General features: G+C 43.2%; 1 protein-coding gene across 4 annotated transcripts in view; it reads right to left on the reverse strand.

Moving 5' to 3' along the window:
- Positions 1 to 20,113, reverse strand: part of PRCP (prolylcarboxypeptidase) — a 61,923-nt gene that overhangs the window by 15,407 nt on the left and 26,403 nt on the right. For 2 of the 4 annotated variants that reach the window (XM_024216464.3, XM_024216466.2), the window contains exons 2-5: positions 6,777 to 6,917; positions 4,999 to 5,100; positions 4,384 to 4,565; positions 740 to 897 (exon numbers count right to left, since the gene is read on the reverse strand). In XM_024216464.3, the coding sequence (XP_024072232.1) occupies positions 740 to 897; positions 4,384 to 4,565; positions 4,999 to 5,100; positions 6,777 to 6,917 (583 nt within the window). Of the gene's footprint in view, positions 1 to 739; positions 898 to 4,383; positions 4,566 to 4,998; positions 5,101 to 6,776; positions 6,918 to 7,919; positions 7,996 to 20,113 lie in introns of those variants that run through there. The other 2 variants (XM_024216467.3, XM_024216465.2) reach the window with 2 other exon arrangements.

Raw genomic sequence — 20,113 nt, forward strand, 5'->3', positions numbered from 1 at the left:
CAACTCCAGATCTGAAGTTTTCCCGGTGGTCAGGGAGGTTTGGACCTGGATTTTAAACCACTCTATAAAACTTGTACAAACCATATGCTATGCCAGCAGCAAGGTCTATTTTTAAGTTACCTTCCCCTTTTGAAAGGTCGATACTAGCAGACCTCAGAAATAGCATTTCAGTGGTAGCTAATCTCTTTTCTTTTACCCATTCCAGATAGAGGAAATAGCATAACTCTCTAGATCTAGACTAAGGTCTGCTATTTTTTAGTCATTTTAAACAACCTAGCTATTTACTTTGAAAAACTAGCTACAGTACTGAGCATGCAGATGTGTCATGGATTATGTTAGGCCATTGCAAGGTGTGGCCCTGGAAAACAAGGTAGACAAAGCTAGAACTCAAGCAGCGTGGAAATCTGGTGGTTGTTTTTTTTTTTTTTTGGTCTGTAGTTGTTTACTTTAACAAATGTCTCCTGTTTCTATGTGGTATGATAGCATCGTCTACCTGTGTCCGATTCCACCTTCACAGTCAACTCCAAATGGTCTCATTTTAAAAGTTCATTTTTTAAATGTAAAAGCTAATCCATAACAGCTGATGAAGGCTATGTTAAAAAAAATTAATGATACACATGAGACAATCACTCACACTTTATGCAATTTCAAATTTACAATGATTCTCTCTAGGCAAATTGCTTGAACTTTGTGATCCTTCAAAAAACATGATTTCTGAAAGGTCTTGCCAACTTCCTACCTGTGGAGGAGATGCGGTTAATGGCCCCCCAGGAATTCAGGATGCTCTCTGAGCAGCACTGCCCGCTCTTTTTGAAATCATTTGTCACTATACTGTAGAAAGTGCCACAGGGTACCAAATCCTCAAACTGCCAGATTGGGGCAGAGGCTGCAAGAGCTCTGTAGATGGAGACAGAAAGACAAGATTGTTTGGTGAAACATGTGCATCTAGCACCTCTAAAAAAATGAATCTCTGTCCTCATGGCAACACTTTCCTCACAGCTGCTGTCTTCTAATTAAAAGCTTCTAAAAATAGGTGCTTATAATTCATCTGTGACATTCTTGACTGAGAATTACATGAACAATATGTACATTTGCAAAAATATTCCACAAGATGGAGTGCAAAGCAAGTGGAAGTTTTAGCCATGTCAGATTATCTTTGGAAAATCATGGGAGACAGGAGAGATTCCAGAAGACTGGAAAAGGGCAAATATAATGCCCATCTATAAAAAGGGAAATAAAAACAACTCAGGAAACTACAAATCAGTTAGTTTAACTTCTGTGCCAGGGAAGATAATGGAGCAAGTAATTAAAGAAATCATCTGCAAACACTTAGAAGGTGGTTGCAACTGCTTTGGAAGATAGGGTCATAATTCAAAATGATCTGGACAAATTGGAGAAATGGTCTGAGGTAAACAGGATGAAGTTTAACAAAGACAAATGCAAAGTGCTCCACTTCAGAAGGAACAATCAGTTTCACACATACAGAATGGGAAGAGACTGTCTAGGAAGGAGTACGGCAGAAAGGGATCTAGGGGTTATAGTGGACCACAAGCTAAATATGAGTCAATAGTGTGATGCTGTTGCAAAAAAAGCAAACATGATTCTGGGATGCATTAACAGATGTGTTGTGAGCAAGACACGAGAAGTCATTCTTCTACTCTACTCTGCACTGGTTAGGCCTCAATCCGAGTATTGTGTCCAGTTCTGGGCACTGCATTTCAAGAAAGATGTGGAGAAATTGGAAAGGGTCCAGAGAAGAGCAACAAGAATGATTAAAGGTCTAGAGAACAAGACCTATGAAGGAAGGCTGAAAGAATTGGGTTTGTTTAGTTTGGAAAAGAGAAGACTGAGAGGGGACATGATAGCAGTTTTCAGGTATCTAAAAGGGTGTCATAAGGAGGAGGGAGAAAACTTGTTCATCTTAGCCTCTAAGGATAGAACAAGAAGCAATGGGCTTAAACTGCAGCAAGGGAGGTCTAGGTTGGACATTAGGAAAAAGTTCTTAACTGTCAGGGTGGTTAAACACTGGAATAAATTGCCTAGGGAGGTTGTGGAATCTCCATCTCTGGAAATATTTAGGAGTAGGTTAGATAAATGTCTATCAGGGATGGTCTAGACAGTATTTGGTCCTGCCATGAGGGCAGGGGACTGGACTCGATGACCTCTCGAGGTCCCTTCCAGTCCTAGAATCTATGAATAAGATGCTAGTTCAAACATTTTTAAAAATTTTGCAGGCTCTTAGTCCACGTTTGTATTTATTTGTACAGTAGTGTCTAGAGAGCCCAACTGAGATCAGGCCCAGTATACTAGGCACTTATATATATTATACACATACACACACACTAAAGAGACAGTCTGTGCCACAGAGACCTTACCATCTAAATAAACAAGGCAGACAAAGGGGTGGCAGAATTATTATCCCTATTTTACAGATGGGACTCTGGGGCACAGAGAGGCTAAGTGACTTGCCCAAGGTCACATGGAAAGTCTACTGTGGAACTGGGAACTGAACCCAGAGCTCCCAAGTCACAGGCCAGTGCCATAACCACAAGACAATCCTTTCCCAACAGCTATACAGTAAGCCTATATAGGGTCTGATACAATACAAAATAGCAGTGGCTGCCTAGGTCATAAAAGCCACAGAAGGCTATGGATGCTGGCTCTGTGGCAGGAGAGCGTCAGACGCTGCAAAGCAAAGTCACCAAAAGAACCTTCCTATGATGAACTGTGAAGCTGTCCAAGGAAAGAGAGCATCCAGTAGTCAACTCTTGGGACAGCTGGGCAGTCTGCTTGCTGAGGCAAAGACCACGTAAGTTACAAACAACTCTACTAACACCCTTGCATGTCTCCTGCAGGGTGGTAAGGTTGGCTCAAGCATTTGGAGGGCATATAGAGGAGCTTCTCTTACTTCTAGATACCAAGAAGAGAGCTTATGTTCACAATGGCATTGTGGGAAACCCTTACCCTCCAACACCATAGTTTATCCTGGAGCCTCTCTCTTTCCTCATGATGAGAAGAGGAATGTAAACAGAGGTGTTGAGTTTTCAATCCAATGCGACTCTTTGCTCTTCTCCCTACCTGACCTTCAGAAAAAAGAGGGCAGCCAAGTGAAGTGTCCTGAACTTGGCCTGTCCCATATGAAGTTCTTCCCTAGCCAGCCGAGGGAAAGCTTGCCTGCACTTTAAGCCTTGAGGGGTGAGGAGAGTCCCACGCGCAACTACATTTGCTGCATCAAGGAACAAAAATAGCCATTGTAAAACATATTGGCACTGGTCAGATATTCACCGAGTAAGAGTTTTGGGTTTTGCCAAAAATCCCAATCACTTTTTTCTTTTTGTTAATAAATTTTAAAAAAGTTACCTCGCCCCAGAGAGAGACAAAATCTTATCTGCCATCTGCAACTTTTAAGGACAATGGAGCCTGAAAAAAACCAGAAGACTCAAAAAGTCAACTTTCTTAAAAGGGATCATTTTAAAGTAATTATAACTTAATTAACAGGTTTACTTGAAAATCCTCAGAAAAAAGTCAACACTAGCTGCCAGCTTTCATATCCATTGCCCTTCCTCGAATCTTTGGAATCTCCTGGAGGGACAGAGTCACCAACACTGAGGTGCTCAAATGGACCAGCATACCCAGCATGCAAACACTCCCTCAAACAAAGACACCTCCACTGGCTTGGGCACGTGTGCCAAATGAATGATGGGCGCATCCCAAAGGACATCCTCTACGGTGAATTGGCATCTGGAAAAAGACCCAAAGGGCGCCCACAATTGCATTTCAAGGATGTGTGCAAGCGAGACTCAAAGAAACGGACCTGGATGTGGATCACTGGAAAGATCACACTCAAGACCACAGCCTTTGGAAATAAGAGCTTAAAGGTCACCGTAGTTACGAGAGGAAGCAGTCCAGCCTAGCAGAGGAGAAAAGAGCTCACAGAAGGCAGAGCCCAAAGGGTCGAAACATCGCCTTTAAATGTGAGAGCTGCAGCAGAGATTGTCTCTCTTGAGTGGGTCTCTTCAGCCACAGCCGCAGCTGCCATAAAACCAACTGAGTAAATTCGTTACCACTCAGGGGTGCATACCCATGGCGTCTCGAGACTGAAGGGTGCCTATATCTACCAACTGCTAGATTGTGTTCTGTAAATTTCAGAAGAGATTGTTATTGGCTGAAGAATAAAGTAAGAGATTGAATCCCTGTTTTAGATGAAAAATTTAACACAATCTTAACTCTGAGCTTTCAAGAGTGCCTCCACAATATTCATAGCTATAAATGCAAATTATAAATGCAAAGAAGGATTAGGTCTTTCTAACAAATCCCTCTATTTCCAGGTCATTTTTTATGTGCCATTACTAATCTGTGTTTAAGCACAGCAACTGCACTTACCCAACCACCACATGAGGGTATTTCATTCTAAACCAGGCTGCAAGCATCCCTCCATAGGAACCCCCTATGGCAATCACAGGGGCATTTAGGGCTCCTGGAATTGTCTCCTTTAAGTGCTGAACTAGTATCGCAAAGTCTGCCAGAGCTTGTTCCGACGTCAAGTAATTCAGGTGTTTGGAATCCTGAAACAAGAACATATTATAGAGTATGGGACAGATTTTCAAATACCAATCTTTGTTTTTCCCTTTGTAATTTGTGAGCTGCTGAAGATCACACCAGAGGTGGCTACATTTGGGCAACAGTTGAATTGATCTCTGCAAGTGTAGCTTGTAATTCTAGAAATCCCTAGAGGCTTTTGAAAGCTACTGTATAGAATCGATAGTTATAGAAAATGTGACTCTCCTGCCACACACCACACATACTAGTAAACATGGAGCCAAATCCTGCTCACCTTATTCATGCAAGTAGTTACTATGTAGTCAACCGGGTTACTCACACGAGTCAAGCCAGCAGGATTTACACTAGCATCAAAGAATTTTAAGGAGAAAGGAAGCAGCCAATTCTTCTCAACAGCCTTGAAACCAGTGGGTGATCGGAGTGGGAAAAGGCACTTACGCTGTAAGACTTATTTCCGAAGGGCAAGGATTCTCCGTAGTATCTGTGTTCAGCAAATATTAACATGGCATTAAGCTCTTCTGCCACATCCCACATAAAACCCTGGGAGGAAAAGGGATGTTTAAAACAATGAGCAGACACTGAATTATTATGCACTTTCATTTAAATATACCCATTAAATTCATACTCTTCAATAGGGAAGATGCCACTGACACCGTAACTAGTCACTCAACTATTGTCTAAGGATAGTAAAAGTAAAGAGAACTAGACAGGTACAGCATGTAATGGAGGCTTAGTAAATCACTGAAAATATTCACAGGGCCAAAATTCTGCATGGGGCAAGTAGGTACACAAAAAGAGAAACATATCAAGTGGAGGGAAAGTGCTATACACCAATATTGTGCCAGAGCCAGTTCAGGCAATGCTGCCATGACTGCTGTAGCAAAAGGGACGTGGCTCATGGGAAATCTATGAATAAAGATATACACATCTCAGGATTCTGATTAAGTTACAGGTGACATGAACGTCATTTTGCGGCAAACACTATATAAATAGGGCTTCTGATTTCGGTTTTAACTGATAAAAACCAATAAGACATCCCTGACATAAATAACCCCCTGAAATCAGTATTCATCCAGGAAACACTAGAATAACACTGGAACTGGTTACTTGTATCTAGGGGCTTGTCTACATGGAGCAGTAATGCATACTATGGGGGTGTGATTTCTAAAGCACAGTCACATGTTGTGCATTAATTGGTCTGTGCAGTCCCTGCTGCTGCATGCTAAAGCATATATGACTGTAATGAGTAATGTATATATTGCAGTATATACAAAGAGAAGGTCCCCAACCCTCCACCTCACCTGATTTTTGGATATCTATGTAAAACTCAAAAATTGCTAAAAATAAACCCTGAAAAACAGAAGCCCTGTCTATAGTCTATATAATAAGATTCCAAGAATGTTACTCCGAGGTGTGACGGTCTGAAGTCTAGATTATCTGTTGAGTCAGTGTGAAGTGATGGAAATAGCTACAAGCATGGTTGAAAGCTCTTTTTGTTCAGAACATCTCCAGGTTCTATCACCACTGGGATTTGAAATCTGTTACCATCCCATTTTTTAAATTCTCAGCCATTTTGACTTGAGGAATTATATCCATGCGGCAGCAAGGCATGTATCTATCCCATGGTGACAGTCCTAGACATTGGTTGAGTTACCTCTGATATCACAATCACCAGTCTAATTCTAAAGCTAATTTATATGCAACAATTTCATTGCTTGTATGGAGTGCACTGATGGAGGATTACTTGGCCCAACTACCACGTCTGTGTGATGGCACGGATGTTTAGTTATTAATATTATGTATAATAGACTGTACTCTGGTGATCATCAACTTACTATCAGACCACCTCAAAAAGAATAATGAATCTAGACTCAACTCCATTTTACAGATGGGGAATCTAAAGCAACATGATGTGAGGTGACTTACCAAAATCTCCTGATAACCAGTCCAGTGTCTCAACCACAATATCATCCTTCCTCTCAAGGCCTGATTGACAAGCCTTTTGCATTTACCTCAATGGGCTTTGAATCAGGCCCTAAACTCCTTTATTTTGTTTATTCTTTTAGCTCACTGTTCCTCAAGGCACACTATTATTTTAATCAAAATTACTGCAGACTTGGATTTTAAAATATGTATTCTGAGTCTGTCTCCCACTAATATGCCACACTGTAAAAGTAAGAGGAATATTAGAGAACAAAAATCTATTTTATACACACCGTATTATTGCAAAACCAGGTGATATCGCCTTCATTGCCAGTGTAGAAGAGAATCGATCCATTGTCTTTTCTCCAATGCTGATCTGCTACTAGGTACCGCTGTTGGAATGTAAGATCTTGCTCAAATCCAAAATGATCAATCTGTGGGGATGAACAGAAAACAAACAAACAATCAAATAGCTTCAGAAAGGTCTAATAGGGTCAAGGAATAAAAGTGTTGACATTCAAGATGAGATTCACCAAGATTGAAAAACTTAAACAAACCCAAGAATCTTTGACTCTAATACACTGAAATTGATTTAAAGTTTTTCCTCTCCAAGAGACAGTTAGCCAGGGTTGGATGAAGGCTGTACACTCAAGGCGGAAGTGAAATTTAATCTCAGTTACAAAAGATATATGCAGTTTAATAGCATCCTATTTAAAGGCGATGCTCTCCAGAAGTTCAGGCCTCCCATACTATTGATATTGCAGTAGCATCTAGAAGACCTGCATCAGGGATCAGAACCCCATTTGCTAGATGCTCTCCAAACGTAGTAAAAATACAGTCTTTGTCCTATATTGCTTACAGTCTTGTGTCATGTTCTGGGGTGCAATCCAAACAGTGAGTGGTTGCGTCACAGCCTGCTGTCACCCTAGGTGCCTTAAATGCTCTGCTGCTGTGGCTCACAGCCTGGACAGCAACACCCAGCAGACAAGCACGCACTGAGCATCTGTGTATTAAGCAACTCTGGCTCAGTACTGATTCCAGCCATCTGCTTGTTACACCCCAGCCACACTCTGGTATCTATTAGCCTAGTGGCTAATTAGATGGTTATTATTAGTCTAGTGACTCCGACACTCCCAGTCCCAAAATTTCCCAAAACCATGTGCTCTGTAATGTCCAGCCCTCTCCTGGATAATAAGGTTCGTTCGTTCCTCTAAAGAGAGGAAATTCACAGCGTATCACTTTAATTCAAACAGAGCACTGGGTTGGTTTAGATTAAAAGTAAAACAAGTTTATTAACAAAAGGAGGTAGGATTTTAAGTGAGTTCAAGTATAAAGAATACAGTTAGAAATAGTTACAAGCAAATAAAGATGAAAAATGCTTTCTAGAGACTAAGACTTAACAAAACTACACTCTTGATTCAAAGTAAAATTCTTACCGCACGCCCAAAGAGCAAGATGGCTGACTCCCCCACCCAGTCAAGATCTCTCCCCAAAGATAGTGAAACTTTGAAATGGATTCTTCTGAAGGTTACTCCCCAAAATAAAGTTCATTCAAGCCGTGAGGAAGGAGACATGGGGTCTGGTGATAAAGGAAGTTCCATGCTAGTTTCTTTCCTGATGATATTTGCTAAAATGTATATCAATCTGTTCCTGCCCTCTCCGATGCAAATGAATGGCCTCCTGATGTGATACTAATTGACTGATGACACCTGGCTGGAGATGCTGGCTTGTCCTTTGTCTGTGAGAAACCAGTTTACCCAGTCCCCAGACTTGTCTGGTAAACATATTTTAGTTCTGCATTTCCTTCATTATTTGTATGGTCCCTTGGGCATTTACTGTACCTACCTCAGGAAAGACTATTAATGATCAGCATGTTATTCGTTTTTCAATGATACCTATCAGATACAATTTATGACATTAATGAATTGGGGTACACTGGTCAGGCCAGCAGAAACTCGCTACCAGATACCAGTAAACCCCTTGCCCTCTTGCACTGGGATGCTGTTAGGGTCACATCTCAGTAATGACAAGACAGAAGAGCTGTATGAAATAAACAAATGGGGCAAGGTGGAAGGCAGAAGAGTGAGGGGGTAAATGGCAGCGCTGGTCAAAAGTTTTCTGACAGGTTTTTTTGTTTTGGTTTTTTTGGAGAGGTGTGGCGGGGAAAAATACAAAGTAGTTTTTTCAACTACATGGAAAATTTTCAAGGAATTATGTTTCCTAGAACATATTTGATGGAATACTGAAAACCCAAAACTGAAGTTTTCCTAGCTAAAATATTTTTGGTTTTCAACAGTTTACAGCTGAAAAATGGTAACGTTTTCATTTCTGATTCAGAGTTTTCCACTGAATGTTTTCAATAAAACATTTTTCCTCCCATTTTTATCAAAATTTTCCACGGGGTGAGCAGATGTTTTTCTACATAAAACAGCAGTAGTATTAGCTTTATAACTGGGGCCCTACCAAATTCACATCCATGAAAAACTTATCTTGGACCGTGAAATCTGGTCTCCCCGTGAAATCTGGTCTTGTGTGTGCTTTTACCCTATACTATACAGATTTCACAGAGGAGACCAGCATTTCTCAAATTGGGGGTCCTGACCCAAAAGAGAGTTGCAGGGAGTTGCAATGTTATTGTGGGGGGGGGGCACAGTATTACCACCCTTACTTCTGTGCTGCCTTCAGAGCTGGGTGGCTGGAGAGTGGCGGCTGTTGACTGGGTGCCCAGCTCCGCAGACAGCAGCGCCGAAGTAAGGGTGGCAATACCATATCATGCCATCCTTACTTCTGCGCTGCTGCTGGCAGCGGCTCTGCCTTCAGAGCTGGGCACCTGCCAGTAGCCACCGCTCTCCAGCTGCCCAGCTCTGAAGACAGCGCCGTCAGCAGCAGTGCAGAATTAAGGGTAACAGTATTGGAACACACACCCCCTACAATAACCTTGTGACACCCCCCCACACACACACACACACAACTCCTTTTTGGGTCAGGATCTCTACAATTACAACACCATGAAATTTCAGATTTAAATAGCTGAAATCATGAAATTTACAATTTTTAAAAACCTATGACCATGAAATTGACCAAAATGGACCCTGAATTTGGTAGAGCCCTATTTATAATGTTGAAAATTTACCCTGGATTACAGAGGTGAAATTTTCAGCCTTCATTTATGCTACTTTACACACACACACAAACATTTATATATATCCTTCCCCCCACCCTTTGGAGAGCCTGTCTACATTGGGAAACAGGGGTGATGCTCTGAAGGCAGCGCCACTGCCAGCAGCACCAGCGGAGAAGTAAGGGAGACATACTGAGCACAAGGAATGGGTCGGGGCCTGGAAATAACAAATGGAAGGGGAGGGAGCATGCAGGGAGAGAGACGGGGAGGAGCATGCATAAGGGAGGGGGGATCACAGAGGGAAGAAGCGGGGCTTTGTTAGGGGAGGGGGTCACAGAACAAGGAAGGGGAACATGCATAGGGGAGGGAGGGAGCATGCACACAGGAGGGGCTCACAGAAGGGGAGGATCCATAGGGGAGTGGGACTTGCAGTGAGGGGAGGGGAGGATGCATAGGGGAGCAGGGATCACCAACAGGGGAGGGAGGCATAGTTAAGGGAATGGGGGGCACAGACGAGGGGCGGAGAGCCCCAAACAGAGGTAATGTGGGTGAAGGGATAAGTTCCAGATGGACAGGCACCCTGCAAAGAGGAGGCGGGCACATGATGAAACAGCACATGGTTGGGAGCACAGGGGATGCTGCTGCTGCGAGCAGGGCAGGCAGGGGCCATCGGACATTGTGAGGGGTCCGGTCCCACCGCCATGTCTGTCCGAGGGCTGCCAGGAACTGAGCCAAGCTATACCTCGGGGCAGCGGGCAACGTGAGGTGTGCGGGGCTTACTCGAGCCCCAGGTCCGGAGCCCAGGGTGGCTCCGGGGTGAAGGCTGCGAGAGGCCAGAGCCCTTATGCTCTCCCCAGGCCTAGCGTGGGGACGGGGGAGCCTCGGTGCTCCCATATATGCCCACAAGGTGTATAGCGCAGCCCCTCCCCCAATTTTTGGTCCAGCCCACCTCAAACTCCCCTCCCCCCCCCACCAGACTGGCACCACCCCTTCTGGGAAATTTACCAAAATAGCTATCCTGGAATATCTCCTTATGTGGACATTCTTATTTTGGTATAAGAGTGTCCACATGGGGGCTTATCTCAAGATAACTATTCTGGAGTAGCTGTTTCAGTGAATTTCCAGTCATAGCCAAGTCCTAAAGCACCATCACTTTTGCTTTAGAAACCAGTGCTTGATGCTTCCGCCCTGGGAGTGAGGGTAGCCTGTAACTGGATCACTCTGAATTATTCTAGGAGAGAGCAGCATCTTTGCTTCATCTCTCTCTGTCAGTCTCCCTGCTGGACCAGTAGAACAAGGACATTGGCAGTAGCTTACGGCGTGCTGCTGGTAGAAGCCTGACATCTGCTGGAATGAACATCTGTGCCTGCTGCCTTCTGTCGTTAACATACAGCCTCTACAGTCCCTCATGTGCCCCATAAAACCTGGGCTCTTTTAACATGGCCTTTGTTCTGAAAACATTTGCAAGCGGATATAGTGCTCACAGAAGCGAGGCATCTGAGCACTAGATCAAGCCATGTGTAGCATGAGCAGCTGCTGTGCAAACTTCCCCATGCAGCTCAAATGATGAGCCTAATTCCGGACTACCAGAACCCAGATATTCCAGTCAAGATAGCAAACTGCATGGCCTTGTGCGCAAGCTGTTTAAAAGGTTGGTATGTACGAACAGGGAATGGGATAAGACCCCAGGCTTTGCTTGGGCCCAAGATCAGGATTTGAACTTAAAAAAAATAAATAAAAAAAGACATTTTAAAATGGTTTATTTTCAAAACCTAACAAGTTTGCAAAAAGTCTTTTGCCGCACTCACTTTTGGGGGTGCGGTTATTAGAGATGGGCCTTAGCAGCACTGAACATAGAGGAAGTTTAGATCCAATGTGCCTCAGGCCCATTCTGCTATTCATATAATGCCATATGTGTGCATTTTACCTTATAGACATGGAAAACAGAGACAAGGTCCTTGCCTGAGAGTTTATGAACTAGATTTAGGGTTTTGACTGGTCCAAAAATAACTGGCCAATTGACTGGTTAACCATTGGTCAAATAAAATCAGAAGTGGTCAAGTATTCGATCCTTTTGCTTTCCTCGATGTATATATTTTTCCCTGCACCCTTTGTGAATAGTTTTAGTTCTGGTATTTAATCTCAATTTGTTTGTTTAGAAGACAAGCAGCTGCCAAATCCATAGTTTCAGTTTGGGGTCATTATCTCATACGATTAGTCTTGGTGTCTAACAAAGAAGATCAGACATAACTTTAGGATAAGTCTGAGCCATTTAGCGTTCATGTAAATATCAGAAAGCTACACCAAGGAGGCTTATCTTTAAGCTTCTTGAGAAGGTAAGTGTGAATGTCAGATGGTTTAGCAAACTGGCAATGGGAGACCAAGGTTCAAGTCCCTGCTCTGCCTGATTTGGAGTGATGTGGGATTGAAAATTCTGCTCTCTACCAAGTAGGGCAAGGCCTTAAACCTGACCAGTACCCTAACCACTGACATAAATACATACACATCCCTCCCCTGACAACTCCATCTTTTGCAAAAGATGCTTGATCTTGATCCTTGGTCGTGGTTGTCACCTAGAGTAGGTCTGCACAGCATTTTGGAGCAAGCCTCCCAGCCCAGGTTGATGGAGTCGGGTAAGCAGGCCTCATGGTAGAGCTCTAAGAATAGCCGAATAGACAGAGCTTTTATGTTGTGGCTCGGGCTGCAGCTCCTTCACTGAAGCCCACACTTCTCCCTTAGTACTAGCATGAGCCCCACTAACCCAAGTCTGTTGACCTGGGCTGGGAGGCTCGCTACAAAAATGCTGCATAGACATGCCCTTAGGGCTCTGTGTCTGTTTCTTCTCTCCTCCCCATCTCTAAAGTTGTATTAACCCCACTTACCTTCCTCAGAGCACTGCTGAGGGTTAGTTAATAAGCCCAATTCTGCTGTCCTTATTCAAACAAATTCCCTTTGATTTGGCCTGAACACAGTAAACAAACAGTGGCCATATAAACACACAGACATCACACTTCTGGCCACAGAGATCAAATTCCAGATCTTCAGCACCAAAAGCACAAGTACCTCTACTTGCGACAAAATAGTAACTCATTTAAGCAGTAAATAAGTATCAGGTCACCCTTGATAGGACCAGTTACTAGGAGCTAAGCCAGTTTATTACAGAAGTACTGCAGGAGAGAATCCAATGTTTGTAAAGTACTTTGAACATGCAAGTGCTAAATATTAATGTCAAGAAATCAAAAGAACTTAAAAATCAAAAGATCAAATACATTGTCTAAGTGCTGCAAGGGAGATTTATTCATGCAGCTTCCACTGACTTTAAAGTTGCAACTGTTTGAAAGTTTATACATGTCCAGAGAGACAAGAATCTCTAGTACCTCAGGAGAATGTTAAATAGCAGTTACTAAAGTTAGACATTTTAAAATCAGCAGGTCTAGGTAACTTGCACCCAAGAATTTTAAAAGAGCTGGATGAGGACCTTGCTGGACTGTTAACACTGATTTTCAATAAGTCTTGGAACATTAGGGAAGTTCCAGAAGTCTGGAAGAGAGCTAATGTTGTGCCAATATTTAAAAAGAGTAAACAAGATGATCGGGGTAATTATAGGCCTGTCAGTCTGGCATAGATTCCAAGCAAGTTAACAGAACAGCTGATATGGGACTTGATTTATGATGCATTGAAGGAGGGTAATATAATTAATGCGAATAAACATGAGTTTATGGAAAACTGATCCTGTCAAACTAACTTGATTTTTTTCTTATTATAGTACAAATTGGGTTGATAAAGGTAATAGTGGTGATGAAATACTTAGATTTCTGTAAGGCTTTTGAATTGATACTGCACAACACTTTGATTAAGAAACTAGAACAAGATAAGATGAACATGGCACAGATTAAATGAATTAAAAGCTGGCTAACTGATAGGTCTCAAAATGTAATTGCAAACAGGGAAACAGCAGCAAGTAGGTGTGTTGCTAGTGGCTCCTGTGGGGAACTGTTCTGGACCCTATGTTATTTAACATTTTTATCAATGACTTGGAAGAAAACATAAAATCATCACTGATAAAGTTTGCAGTGACACCAAAAAATGGGGGCGTGGTAATTAATGGGATACAGAACAACCTGGATCGCTTGGTAAACTGGGCGCAAACAAACAATGCATGTTAATATGGCTAAATGTAAAGTATACATTTAGGAACAAAGAATATAAGCCATACTTACAAGAGACAGGACTGTAGCTTGGGATGCAGTGACTGTGAAAAAGATCTGGAGGTCGTGCAGGATAATCAGCTGTGGCCAAAAAGGCTAATGCAATCCTTGGATGCATAAACAGGGGACCTCAAGTAGAAGCAGAGAGGTTATATGGTCTCTGTATTTGGCACTGGTGCAACTGCTGCTAGAATACTGTGTCCATTTCTGGTGCCCACAATTCAAGAAGGATGTTGATAAATTTTAGAGGGTTCAGCCAAGAGCCTTGAGAATGATTAAAGGATTAGAAAGTCTGCCTCAGTGATAAGATAAATAGATTGAGCTTCCTTTATCTATTTATCTTAACTAAGAGATGGTTAAGGGGTAACTTGATTGCAATCTATAAGTACCTAATGGGGAACAAATATTTAATAATGGGCTCTTCAATCGACCAGAGAAAGGGGTAACAATCTAACAGCTAGAAGTTGAAATGAGATAAATCCAGACTGGAAATAAGGCATAAGTTTTTTAAACGGTGAGGATAATTAACCACCGGGACAATTTACCAAGGGTTGTGGTGGATTCGCCATCACTGACAAAGTTTAAATCAAGTTTGTATATTTTTCTAAAAGATATACTCCAGGAATTCTTCTGGGGAAGTTCTATGACCTTTGTTTTACAGAGGTCAGACTAGATGATCACAATGGTTCCTTCTGGCCTTGGAATCTATTAAAAGAGTGCGAGATCAAGAGCTAAGATAATTAGAGAAGTGAAGAATTTAGATCCAAAAGGGGGGCAAAAAATCTGAGAACACCAGCGGGAGCTATTACATAATCCATTTTGAACAGGCTTACTGAAGACAAGGAACTGTCAAAAGCTAAAGTCAAGATTTACTCAAAGGATTTAAAACAACTCAGATTTTGCACACTTCTTTTTAAATCCACTTTTAGGATGAGAACAGGTAAATCAACACAAAGATCCCTGAAAGTTAAACAAGATAGACAGACAACAGAGGGTTAGAAGGGAAGGCACAGCTTAAACATTTACAGATCCTGTCAACTAAGTTTTTTTTGGTCAGATTTTACAAAAAAATTTAGTGTGAATTTTTTTCCAGTGGAAGGAAAACAGGTTTTCCTTTGTAGTTTTATCAGCCCAAAGAACAACACTGCACTTAGTGCATGGAAATCTAAAAGTGAAAATGACGAGAGAAAAAAACTCACTTTTGTTGTCCTATCAGTGTGGAACGCAAAGGAATAAAACAGCAGCAATGATACAGAAATGAATACAGCAGAATTTTAAAATTTTAATTTTAATCATCATCCAAAGTGGTATCTGTAACACTGATCTAGAGATGGTCTATACTATCTTACACTGTGTATTTGTGTATGTAAGGATTTTATATTGCTAGTGAACCCATAATTACAATATAGCTATCAGAAGGGATATTACTACTAAATGCACATGTATGAAGACATTCATCCTGAGTGGCTACATAGTAGAAACTTAAATTTTAAGCCTGAGTGTATGTAACTTAAGAGAACTTGGTTAGAAACAAGCCTAGTCATCAACAGTAGTGGTACAAGCCAGACCTTCAGAGCAGCATTCTATTTTACCGTTTTGGAGTAATCCATGTGTGACTTCAGCATTTACCTATAGCCATGGTAACCCACAACACTGAATTTACACTTCTGAAACGAGTGTTAACACCTGGGATGTAAGAAAGCTATATAGCAGGCGTTTATGAACAAATATATAAAGTTCGACATGTAAATATGTAAAAAGTTAACTCCCTTGCTACTGTGTTCTTTGGAAAGTCACAATGATGAACAACATCTCAGAAGAAGGAGAATTGACTCCCTATTTCAAGTCAGGAATTTTCAAAATCCTTGTATTATAACATATTTATTATCTTATTGTTTACATAGCGCCTTTGATCCAGAAGGACACAAAGCATTTGGCAAAAGCTATCTAAATATACACTTCACCTATAGCTGAAAGGCAGCCACCTCCAGATGGAGCACTGCAACTATTTAACAGTGCACAGAAACAGTTTAGGACTGTATCCACTTGAAATCGCCAGATGAAAATGTAGGTAGACAGAATATAATTACCCTAGCTTATATCCATTTTGAGTATCTAAAACAGGGATCGGCAACCTTTGGCACGCGGCCCGTCAGGGAAAGCCGCTTGTGGGCCGGGCCGGTTTGTTTACCTGCAGCGTCCGCAGGTTCGGCTGATCGCAGCTCCCACTGGCCGCAGTTCGCCATTCCAGGCCAATGGGGGCTGCGGGAAGCGGCGCGGGCCGAGGGATGTGCTGGCCGCCACTTCCCGCAGCCCCCATTGGCCTGGAGCGGCGAACTGCGGACAGTGGGAGCTACGATCGGCCGAACCTGCGGATGCTGCAGATAAACAAACCGGCCCGGCCCGCTAGCGGATTTCCCTGACGGGCTGCGTGCCAAAGGTTGCCAATCCCTGATCTAAAAGATCAGCTAAGGCGCCGGGGTGAAGACCGAAGTCAAGAACTTCACTTCTTAGGCACAATGGAACTTTCTACAATAAGAGTAAACGCTCACCTGTGCAAGAGTGAGAGCCTATTTGAGGGCTGGTCAGAAACTGCATAATGAAATGCCCCAGTAACTACAGACCATCACAAACCTCACCACCTTCCACTCTAAGTGCAAAGCACAGTTCCTTGACCTTGCCTTATTATATGGATGTTGTTATCCAAACCAAAATACTCCATTTGCCATACTTCACCCCACACACACACACACCTGCCCCGGGGAGAGGATGAGAGAACAAACAAGTGGCAGATGTTAGTCACATTGCTTAATACACTATAGGAAGGCAATCACATACTACTGTGATAAACATAGTATAACAACCTATATGGAACAGGATGGAGCATCAGGACTAAGAACCTTTCTCTAATCAAATGGCATTGCTGAACTTTAATGATCACAAAGTCAGGACCTCAGTTCTCTCCTCCAGAGGAGATTATACCCATTTTTTACTGTATAAACTGCAATGTTATTTACCACCTGGAGATTCTGGAAGGGCTCTAAAGCGTTGCTGTGATGGCTTATATTTCAGAATTCCTCTATGCAATAACAGCTTTGTTTTACATAGTTGGATATTTCATTTGCAACTGAGTTTACTTTAGTGATTCCATTGGCGAACAGCCAAAAAAGAACTTAAATAAAAGAAAGACACCCTCCAAGTGCTCATCCTGTCTGAATTATTTCCTCACTGTGGACAGACACAGGAAGGACAGAGGATATCCTCCTGCTTTGAGAAGCAGTGTGGTTGTTGGCCTGCCTCTGACTCGCGGGACCTGGATTCTATTCCTAGCTCTGCTATTGACCTGCAGCGTGACCTCAGGCAAGTTATTTTGCTTTTCTGTGCCTGTTTTCCCTACCCAGTTTTTGCTTGTCCTGTCTCTGTAGATCATAAACTAGTAGTCCCTAAACTTCCTCTTGTGCCGCCCCCTTACCAGTAATAGAATGTGTCCGTGCCCACCCCCGCCCAGGCCAGGAGTGGAGTGGGGGCCGGCGGCAGGAGTGGGTCTGGAGGCAGAGTGGGGCTGGGGGTGCTCCCTCCCTGCCCCCTTGTGGGAGCTGGCCCAGGCCCGGTGTGGCCCTCCCCCTGATGTTCCTCTGCACCCCTCCAGGGGCTGGGTTCCACAGTTTGGGGACCACTGCCATAAATTCTTCAGAGTAGAGATGCATATGTAGAGCATCAAGCCCAACTCGGCCCCACTCTTGTTTAGGGCTTCTGGGTACTACCATAATACAAATAATAAATACCATCCCCAAGTCTATGCCAACAAGACACACCAGTAGTTTACAAAATAAAATGCAATTTACCTTTTATGAGGGGAGGAAAAAGGAAAGGGAATAAAAGCTAGGTAGAAATCAAGCTTTTATATTACAATAGCTAGGATTTCACTCTGGATTTCCATTTTGAGATTGCTTATACTTTCATTCTTGTTCATATAAAGGATCAAGCGCCACCTTGTGTCTCCCATGGTTTGGTGAAATTCTCTCCCTTCTCAGTGCCAATTTGGTTTTGTTTAAATCTACCCCTAAAACTTCAGTACTGCCAACCTCAAGATCAAAAACCATCATTTAAAAAAATAATCAAATGGTTTTAATCTGTTTTTGACTTTTTAACTCCCTTCTATTCCCCTGCCAATGAGTGTGCACGTGAGAATTTCAGGTTGAAATATCAACCTTTAATGTACACAAACACACCTCTCCCTGGCTGCTCAGTTGGAGCCCCTTTACCCTCTCCTCACCCCGAAGATGGGAACTGCCATCCATTTCCTCAAGCACAGTCTTGATGCAGCAGCAACACTTCTCTACCTCCGGCTGCCCTGGGACATCTCTATGCAGCAGCACTACTGTCCCGGCTCCCCACTCCCCTTCCTCCTGCTACCCCAGGACCCTCTCTCTGCTACGGGGCCACACATGAAGGCAGGGCAGGTCTGTGTCCTCAGCCCCAAGGCTCTTCCACGGAGTTCTGCCCATGTGCCAAGCTCTGAAAATCATGGGATTGAATCATGGGAGCGTCTTGTGTCATCATGACAGCTCCCCAGGTGGGCTCCAAAATCCCGGGACTGGAGATCAATTCATGAGAGTTGGCAACACTGCCCTTCCCTGGCTGCTCAGAGGGGTCTCCCACTTACTCACCCACCTACCCCCAAACAGAGGGAGTTTCCATTCTATCCCACCATCTCCCACTAAATATATGGAGATATACCTATCTCATAGAACTGGAAGGGACCCTGAAAGGTCATCGAGTCCAGCCCCCTGCCTTCACTAGCAGGACCAAGTACTGATTTTGCCCCAGATCCTTAAGTGGCCCCCTCAAGGATTGAACTCACAACCCTGGGTTTAGTAGGCCAATGTTCAAACCACTGAGCTATCCCTCCTCCCCCACTCTTACATTGTCCTCTGCATACTCCTCAACCTCCCTACTGCCTCCACATTCCCCTGAACCCCTAAATAGACCTCCTGCTCCACTCATTCTTCCCCCATCTACCTTGCACAGAGTCTCTGCTGGCTACTCCTCACAGTCCCTGTGTCCCGCTCAGCTCCCTGAACCAGACTGAAGCCATGCCCATGGGCAAAGTGGCTGCCAAACTGTGGGACTTTATTAGGGGCAGCCTCACTTCCAGATGCAGATAGACATGGGGTTCTCAAAATTCATTGCACCGCGACCCCCTTCTGACAACAAAAATTACATCACGACCCCCGGAGGGGGGACCGAAGCCTGAGCCCACCCCAGCCCCTCTGCCCCAGGTTGGGGGGCCAAAGCAGGTGGGGCCAAAGCTGAAGCTCAAGGGGCTTCAGGTGGGGCTTTAGCAGGCAGGAGGCCTGCAACCCGAGCCCCACCACCCAGGGCCGAAGCCCTTTGGCTTTGGCCCTGGTGCTCGGGCTTCAGCCCTGGGCCCCAGCAAGTCTAAGCCAGCCCTGGCAACCCCATTCAAAGGGGGTTGCGACCCACTTTGGGGTCCCGACTCACAGTTTGAGAACTGCTGAGATAGACTTTAGGGAAGTGGTGACGTGACCCATTGGTAATAACATGAGATGGTGGCCATGCTGAATAAGGGAAAATTCATGAGTTGGCCACATGTGAACACATCTTCATGAGACAGGTAATGAAACACCCCAAAATTGCTAGAGTCACGATAAAAAAAAAAATCACAAGAGCTGGCAATACTGAAACGCTGCTTTTTGAGTTAATTTCCCATTTTAAGTTAGTGGGCTTCAACTTGTGCACCAACATTTTTTTTCCAATGGGTGTTTGTTGTATTCTTTTCAGAACGTTGATACTTGTAGAAGATGCTAAATCCCAAGTATGATCTGTTTGAATGAGAAAAGTCGGGTGCCATTTATCAGAAGGGGTGAACTGGGATATATTTCCATCTCTTACTGCACTGGATCATGAACTTTTCTAATAACCTTGAAATACTCAAGGACAATTAGATAATGTTAAAGTGCTAAATAATTGCAAAGTAATTATGATAAATAACTGAATTTGCCTTTCATTTTTGGGTTTAAAAAAGTTCGTAAAATCTCAGTGGTTTTAGTGTTCAATTTCCTCCTCGCAGCTTCAATTTTTTACAAACAGTCTAGAAGGCTGGACTCCTATTGTGTTTGTGCCTAGTTCTGCCTGCCCTTATGGCAATAAAGATAAGCTAGAGTCTTAAATAAGACCTTAAATTAATTTTCAAAGGTTAGATTCGGAAATTAAATCATTTTATGAAGTGCCAAAAGGAAATCAGTCTATAATAGCATGACATACAGGAGAGCTGTTA

Source organism: Terrapene carolina, unplaced genomic scaffold (assembly GCF_002925995.2).
Source record: "Terrapene carolina triunguis isolate 2854851 unplaced genomic scaffold, T_m_triunguis-2.0 Scaffold97, whole genome shotgun sequence".
NCBI lineage: Eukaryota > Metazoa > Chordata > Testudines > Emydidae > Terrapene > Terrapene triunguis.